At 35.7% G+C, this 8,862-nt stretch overlaps 2 protein-coding genes across 3 annotated transcripts in view; one reads left to right on the top strand and one right to left on the bottom strand.

Moving 5' to 3' along the window:
- Window positions 1-1,813: 1,813 nt before the first annotated feature.
- Window positions 1,814-7,976, bottom strand: LOC121371175. Its single transcript, XM_041496880.1, has 2 exons — window positions 7,877-7,976; window positions 1,814-3,109 (listed from the first exon to the last, which is right to left on the bottom strand). The coding sequence occupies exon 2, from the start codon at window positions 3,089-3,091 to the stop codon at window positions 1,814-1,816; it is 1,278 nt and encodes a 425-aa protein (XP_041352814.1). The 5' UTR covers window positions 3,092-3,109; window positions 7,877-7,976.
- A 66-nt stretch (window positions 7,977-8,042) lies between these two features.
- Window positions 8,043-8,862, top strand: part of LOC121370561 (proline-, glutamic acid- and leucine-rich protein 1-like) — a 56,934-nt gene continuing 56,114 nt past the window's right edge. For both annotated transcript variants that reach the window (XM_041495879.1, XM_041495872.1), the window contains exon 1: window positions 8,043-8,184. In XM_041495879.1, coding sequence (XP_041351813.1) covers window positions 8,071-8,184 — 114 coding nt within the window. In that variant the 5' untranslated portion in view covers window positions 8,043-8,070. The remainder of the gene's footprint in view (window positions 8,185-8,862) is intronic.

Below are 8,862 nucleotides of genomic sequence, written 5' to 3'. Positions count from 1 at the left end.
TAATGTCATCCCATTGTTTCCCATTGTTTCAACCGTAGAGCTTGTTCATTACAACATAATGTCATCCCATTGTTTCAACCGTAGAGCTTGTTCATTACACCATAATGTCATCCCATTGTTTCAACCGTAGAGCTTGTTCATTACAACATAATGTCATCCCATTGTTTCAACCGTAGAGCTTGTTCATTACAACATAATGTCATCCCATTGTTTCAACCGTAGAGCTTGTTCATTACAACATAATGTCATCCCATTGTTTCAACCGTAGAGCTTGTTCATTACAACATAATGTCATCCCATTGGTTCAACCGTAGAGCTTGTTCATTACAACATAATGTCATCCCATTGTTTCAACCGTAGAGCTTGTTCATTACAACATAATGTCATCCCATTGTTTCAACCGTAGAGCTTGTTCATTACAACATAATGTCATCCCATTGGTTCAACATTAGAGCTTGTTCATTACAACATAATGTCATCCCATTGTTTCAACCGTAGAGCTTGTTCATTACAACATAATGTCATCCCATTGGTTCAACCATAGAGCTTGTTCATTACAACATAATGTCATCCCATTGGTTCAACATTAGAGCTTGTTCATTACAACATAATGTCATCCCATTGTTTCAACCATAGAGCTTGTTCATTACAACATAATGTCATCCCATTGGTTCAACCATAGAGCTTGTTCATTACAACATAATGTCATCCCATTGGTTCAACCATAGAGCTTGTTCATTACAACATACTGTCATCCCATTGGTTCAACCGTAGAGCTTGTTCATTACAACATAATGTCATCCCATTGGTTCAACCGTAGAGCTTGTTCATTACAACATAATGTCATCCCATTGGTTCAACATTAGAGCTTGTTCATTACAACATAATGTCATCCCATTGGTTCAACCGTAGAGCTTGTTCATTACAACATAATGTCATCCCATTGGTTCAACCGTAGAGCTTGTTCATTACAACATAATGTCATCCCATTGTTTCAACCGTAGAGCTTGTTCATTACAACATAATGTCATCCCATTGTTTCATCCGTAGAGCTTGTTCATTACAACATAATGTCATCCCATTGGTTCAACCGTAGAGCTTGTTCATTACAACATAATGTCATCCCATTGGTTCAACCATAGAGCTTGTTCATTTCTCAATGAATGTAAAAATTACATCGTCAGGGAACGTCATATCTGATGATGTCATTTTATATGGGTAAGTTGTCGTTATTGAGTTATTGTTTATGAACCAAAAATACTTCAAAATAAAGTTATTAGTTTCAGTGTTATTATTAGCAAGTATGATTCAAATTTAATTATAAGTTTTGTCTGTTATTTATTTTACGTTCATCTGGGTATGAACAAAAAAAATCATCCGCAAACTTACATGAGAACGGCTTCGCCAATTCACAGTTTGAAGACGATTTTTTTTTGGTTCATACACCGATGAACGTAAAAGAAATAACAGACATTCCTCAAATAAATACAATGTAACGTCATAAATTGCTTGCTTGATATACCGTGCAAAGTTATAAGCATGCTGTGGTACAGGGAACATTTTGTTTTTAAAATCTTGATTGGCGATATTTCTAGTCTATTGAAAATTGATTAGCAACTATTGTTTAATGTTTTAAAATGGTGTAGTAATCTCTGAAACTTGCGTAGTGAATTGTGACGTGATACTGAACAAAATGTTCCCTATATGGTTATATCAAAATTGAATACATTGAATTCCCTTATATGGTTACGGATTCTACTAAGTTTTGAAGCTACAAATGTAGATCACACCTGTTACATGAATGTCATTAAAATTATTCATTAACATACCTATCCCACGATTCTGCAGTGATATCTTTCCGCTGTGATTCTTCATAATCGTCTGGTATCACCGTGGTAACCACAGGAGAAACGGATCCCGGCATTTCCAGAGTCAGTAGCTTTTCCTTCTTTCCTACCTCTTCACATGTATATAGATTCTTTTCTTTCTCATTGCTGATGATTTCCTCCATCGTTTCACAAACATCTTGCCCCCTTTCTGTAGTGTGTAAAACATATCTACCCATTTCTGTTCTGTGCACAACATTTCCCTCCATTTCTGTACTGTGTAAAGCATTTCCACCTATTTCTGTACTGTGTACAACAATTCCACCCATTTCTGTACTGTGTACATTTTCCTCCATTTCTGTACTGTGCAAAACATTTCCCTTCATTTCTGTACTGTGCAAAACATTTCCCTCCATTTCTGTACTGTGTAAAGCATTTCCACCCATTTCTGTACTGTGTACAACATTTCCACCCATTTCTGTACTGTGTAAAGCATTTCCACCCATTTCTGTACTGTGTACATTTTCCTCCATTTCTGTACTGTGTACATTTCCCTTCATTTCTGTACTGTGCAAAACATTTCCCTTCATTTCTGTACTATGCCAAACAGTTTCCCCCATTCCTACACTGTGCAAAACCTTCTCCTCCAACTTGCTTTGTTCCTTGAATTTACCATCAGTATTCTCACTAACATTTGGAAGCTTACCACTTAGTGATCTTGGCAGAAACATTGTTGACCGTTTCTCTGTAATTACATGCACAGACTGAGCGGTATTTTCACTACGCTGTATTGTTTTTTGTTCTACCAATGATTTGTTAGAATCAAGATTTTCACCAATATGCATAATATTATGTACTTGGTTTTTCTCTCCTGCTGATTTTTCAGATGAATGTATCACAGTCTCGTCAGTTTTGTCATCTGTGAAATGTTTTTGAACTTTTGGTGATGATTTACAGGTTTCTTCTTCTAGAAGCCGTTTGCGACTTAAAGCTTGATCAACATTAGTTGAAATACATGTATCTGTGTTGATTACACCAATAGATTCTACACCTGAAGCTGCAGAGAGCGATTCCAAAGTTTTTTCCTTTACAGTTGTTTCACTCTCCAATGATTTGGGTAAAATGGAACTGCTGGAAATAACATCATCAATATTTTGCAGGAGAAGCTGAGTGGATGGTTCTTGTGACATCTGTGTTGCATCACTGCCAATAATGTCTTCCATTTTGCTCACAATAGTCTGTGTGTCTGCTATTTGCTCATCCATGTTGCAAATTCTCTATAACTGCAATAATCAGAAATCATAGAATAAGGAAATGTTTTATTTAACGACGCACTCAACACATTTTATTTACGGTTATATGGTGTCAGACATATTGTAAAGGACCACATAGATATTTAGAGAGGAAACCTGCTGTCACCACTTCATGAACTACTCTTTTCGATTAGCAGCAAGGGATCTTTTATTTGCATCAATCCAAATAGCCCAATAGGTCCACTGACGGGGATCGATCCTACACCGACCACACATCAAGCGAACACTTTTCCACTGGGCTACATCCCGCCCCCACAGAATAAATATATGAATTAAATATAGTTCATTTTCAAATACTTTCATGTACAGGACTCTGAAAATTGTGAGAACAATAATTTCACTTGAATGTGCCTTACTCACGCAAGTCTAGTTTCACGTGACCCATTTTTTTATTTGCACATTAAATTTCGGACATTATTTGCATGGTCATGACAGCTACCGCTACGTTATAAATGCAAAACTGAAATTGGTTACTTGAATTTGCTTTTGTGTAATCCATAAATGGTTTATGCCAAGTTTCAATTCTCAGACGCTAGTCCAAGTACAGTAATAATCTCTCAGTACCATCAGAGACAACTCTGAACTTTACAATGAAAACATGGAATTTCTGCCAACCACCAAATAAGGTATGATTCCCACACTAAAACAACAATTTAATCCTCTTTGGTGAACCTTAAATATCCTAAAGTTTACATCAATTATTTTCAAATTTGCTGTAATAATTTATATTACTGTATATATACACACAATACAGGAAGGAAAAGGAAACAATATGGTGCACGTAGTCCAGTCAGTCAACTCCTAATTGAGGGGAGAACCAAGTACAGCAGGATACATTTTAACTAGTGTTTTCCCTAGCTTATTTTAGCATGGTGCAGCACCGTGCCTCAATAGTCTAGCACCATCTTGCCTTAATCAGCGCCATGCTGCCCTGAGATTAAACAAGCCTTTTTCAGTAATTAATTCTAAAATTGCCTTTTGGTGTTAAAAAAAAGTCAGTCGTCTGATGGGCAACTAGTATCATAGAATTAAGTTGCCCGACTAAATATTAGGTCGTCACAGATGACCAGATGACTGTATAAATTGAGCACTGCATGTGATCAGAAAATTTTGCAAAATTATTTTTACAATGCATATAACCTATAGCTATTTTTCAACAAAATATCAGTTGTTACACCATTTGTTTTCACCAGATTAAGATAAAATTTGCCGTCTGTTTTTAAAATTCGCAATTGGCAAATTTGGCGAATGGCAGAGCTAGCCCTGTCTATGGCATTTTTAAAGCTACAGTGTTAACAAAACATTGTTGAAAGTGTCGCCATCAGGTTTCTTCCTGTTGTGTGCGTATTGCTACTGTTTAATGTGTGAAGAAAAATATTATTATTTGTTATGAGCAAACATGAAAATTATTAATAAAATGGTATTTAACGTCAAATGTTCATAGAATTATTGTTGTATTAAGAGTGGGAATCTTTGCCTACCCCCGGTGGTGGGCAGAAATTCCATATTTTCATTATAGAATTGTCTTTGAAGGAGGATTTTACGGCATGTTTTGTTTAATGAGACCACTAGAGTTCAATGATTTATCAATCATCGGCTATTGGATGTCAAACATTTGGTAATTTTGACCTGTAGTCTTAGAGAGGAAACCCACTACATATTGTCATTAGTAGTAAGGGATCTTTAATATGCACCATCCCACAGACAGGATAGCACATACCACAGCCTTTGTATACCAGTCGTGATGCACTGGCTGGAACGAGAGACAGCCTAATGGGCCCACCGATGGGGATTGATCCCAGACTGACTACACATCAAACGAGCACTTTACTACTGGGCTATGTCCCGCCACTCTGAAGGAAGAGAGTGATAATCAGAGTGATTATAACCCGACTGTCTGTCTGAAGGAAGAGAGTGATAATCAGAGTGATTATAACCCGACTGTCTGTCTGAAGGAAGAGAGTGATAATCAGAGTGATTATAACCCGACTGTCTGTCTGAAGGAAGAGAGTGATAATCAGAGTGATTATAACCCGACTGTCTGTCTAGCTCTCTGACAGCAGAGCAAGTCATTGTCATACTGACATTAGTTCTTAGTTCTGTCTGAAGGAAGAGAGTGATTTTAGTGCTCACTGTAAATAATTCAAATCAAGCTGATATTCATACTAACATTAGTCTAGTTCTGTTTTAGTGCTCACTGTAAATAATTCAATCAATGTAGCATAATTTGTAATCAACTTAAAAAGATAGTAACCCACTAATATTTATTATGTACCATGTGTGGTCTTAATAGCGTGGTTTTACTGTGTGTGTGTGTTTGTGTATATATCTACACACACACACATATCAGTATATGTATATGCATGTGTATATGTGCATATATATATATATATATATATATGTTATGTATGTATACATACAGGCTTGTTTCGTGATGAGTTGATGTCTCATCATATATGTATATTACACCGTCATATATAATGGATCTGTGATCGAGGTTACGTCACTATGCAGACTCTAGTTCATATGGAGTTTAGGCGTACATGCATGACTTGTTCCATCGAGTAGTACTATGACTTGTTCCATCGAGTAATAACACACCCGTACCCCCAAAAAACAAACACCCATGTATATATCTCTCGATCCGCGATCCACACACAAACACACACATTTATATATAATATGTTACCGAAAGTTATATACATGTATATATATATATCACAGAATACTTCAGCTGGGGTTTAAGGTGTTTATTCGGGGATCATCTGGAGGGATGTGAAGATCCTGATGTACATGTAAAACATACATCAACAAAAATAACGACCCTGTGCTGTTAATAACTGCGCCGTGCAGAACTTGATCAACTATAAAACTTGCAATGCTGAAAACCACCTGTCTTGCTTGAATGTTTAAAAGTCTCTGACTCCAGAGAACACCAGGTAACAAAAGAAACAATAGATGAGCTTACTACTGAATGATTACCTGGCCTGAACACTGAGTTGAGGGTGAACACAACCCAAGCTGACAATACCAAAGACACAGGAAAACAATAGAAACAAAATAAGAAACAGCTTTGCACTATTAGAGTTAGAAAGAATAAAATATATGTAAACTGTTTTAAAATTGTAGTGTATGTGATATGCAATTTAAAACATCTCTCTACACACACACACCTTTCTCCACACACACATGTATACATATTTATATAGTGTATGGTGCACATTAAGTTAATACTTTTCTGAACATGCACAGCGAGTTGCTTCCCTCTACTTAGCAAAGTTAAAATGGCGGGGATATTTTTTAAGGTTGTCGTTGAAGATTTATTTTGTTAATAATGATGCAAGCATTTCAATCAGGATTTTGTGAGTATGGTAGGTTATACATTGTTGGTTTGTGTGTCCAATTGTTGCACTATTTCGGTTGAGAAACGGTTGAAACATGGTGCCACAACTTTTGAATACTGGCTCTATATAAGAGTATGTAACAAGATCCGGATGTAGTAAGAACGGTTGCTAGTCACTTCGTACCATGGTCATTTCGTACCATAGTCATTTCGTACCTAATTTGGTCGTTTCGTACCCAGGTCATTTTGTACCTAATTTGGTCGTTTCGTACCCAGGTCATTTTGTACCTAATTTGGTCGTTTCGTACCCAGGTCATTTCATACCATTGCAAAAAGTAATTTCGTACCTTGGTCTTTTCGTACCATTGCAAAAAGTAATTTCGTACCTTGGTTATTTCGTACCATAACTGAAAGTCATATCGTACCATGATATAACAATTTATAACAATCACCCCAGTAATGTCTTTTACAAAATAATATTAAATTACAAATTTGTGGTTAATTTAAGGGATATTTTATCAGCAAAAGACTAAAAATTATTGCCACTTTGTATAAACATTAGCAATTGGCTAATTTGGCAATCAATAAGGTAGTTAATGTTTTAATGGTTGTTATTGTTTATTTCTTAAACAAATAAGATGCAAATAAGCAAGTTTGAAAAGAAGACCTAATAAATAAATAATATTTTGTTGGTTCATTATATTGTTTTGGACTAATTATCTGGAGCCATTTCACACAAAATCGAAGTTGGCAGTTAGTAGTAAATATCATATACGGTTCTTGTCAGGTGAAATGAAAATAACAGTTGACAGGTATTATGGGTATCAATAACGATATGCTGCACAATAACGTGTTCTGGTTTTCAAACTGTCAAAATAAAGTTTTAAAACAAAACCCACTCCTTTTATGCTATAGTCAATTCATTTTCTATATACTGGAATGAAATGACTAGGTACGAAATGACTGGGGTACGAAATGACTTTTCACAATGGTACGAAATTACTAGGGTACGAAATGACTTGGGTACGAAATGACTTTTTGCAAAGGTACGAAATGACCAAGGTATGAAATGACTAGGGTACAAAATGACCAGGCAGCATGGTACGAACTGGATGGTATGATATGACTTGGGTACGAAGTGACTATGATTCGTAAGAACCACACTTACTACGTCCATCCAGACTAATATTTACACAGCATATTTAATTTACCTAGGTTTATTTAGGTTATGCTCACCGAAACTGGTTCACCCATAAATGGTTCGAATCCCTTTTATTTTAAAATTATCACTTGAATGGCTCTTTAAATTTATAAACACAACTGCCATGAATAATTTAAACAAATAAAATCTATAGGATTAAATATAGATAAATTATTCTTTAACAAATACCTACGAACGTCAAACTGTGAAATGAATTATTTTCATAGAATCATAGTCAACATAGATGATAAAACTTTTAATTTGTTTTGTACTTTTTAACATTCATATCAAATGAGAGTTGTCTCCTCTTAGTAAACTGGTATAAATCATTCGTTTTACAAGAAGATGTTATGTCAGCGTAGTCAAAACTAAAAACCAGTTATAAACATGGAAGACTACAAAACCCACGTGTTATCGTGTTTAATGATAGATAAGGATGGTGATGTACCTTTTATGGACGTTATTCCAATTGTCAAAGAACACCAATTATTTAGTGGAAAGGTTTTTCGTTTTCTTCAAATTTGATAATGTTGTTTTTAATTAAAAGAGCTAATGCCAAACATTCTCTTCACCTCACTCACCTGTTTAACTTTAACACAAGCCAAAACACCCTCCTACCAGTTTCTCGCCCCCATAGTCAGCCCTCTGTACAAAAAGTCCTTAGTGGTAAAATTTCCGTCCGAAACCCAACCCCCCCCCCCCCCCCCCCCCCCCGACAATATTTGTTAGAATTAGTGAAGTTTAGGATTAGGGGCCTTTCAGATATTACGTAAGTTTGTAACGCTTAGGGGCTGGGGGTGGGCATGAGTTCCTTATTTTCCCCATAATGATTTTAAAGAAATATTTGTTAGAATTAGTTTAAGGTTAGGATTAGCGATAGTTATATACAATATCTTTTAAAACAATTTGTTCTATAAAACCAACATAATGTTTATATTTCGTAATCCAGTATCGCTATGTTTTGCCTTTGAAAAATTAGACATTTTGACTATTCTGTGTAAAATTTCCTTCACAAGGGTGCTTTTGATGGTGCTTTTGGAAGAAATATAGCACAGAAGACAGAATGAGGCATCATGGGACTAAATCTTCGTTTTATTCCGTAGACTTTCGGTTCATACACCCTATGAGATTTATAAGTATTAAAATTGTGTTTCACTTGTTGATCCACTGCATGGTCGA

This window comes from Gigantopelta aegis, chromosome 1 (genome assembly GCF_016097555.1).
Source record: "Gigantopelta aegis isolate Gae_Host chromosome 1, Gae_host_genome, whole genome shotgun sequence".
In the NCBI taxonomy this organism is placed as follows: Eukaryota; Metazoa; Mollusca; class Gastropoda; order Neomphalida; family Peltospiridae; genus Gigantopelta; species Gigantopelta aegis.
Note: the sequence above shows the minus strand (reverse complement) of the source record. Positions and strands in the feature narration are given on the sequence as shown.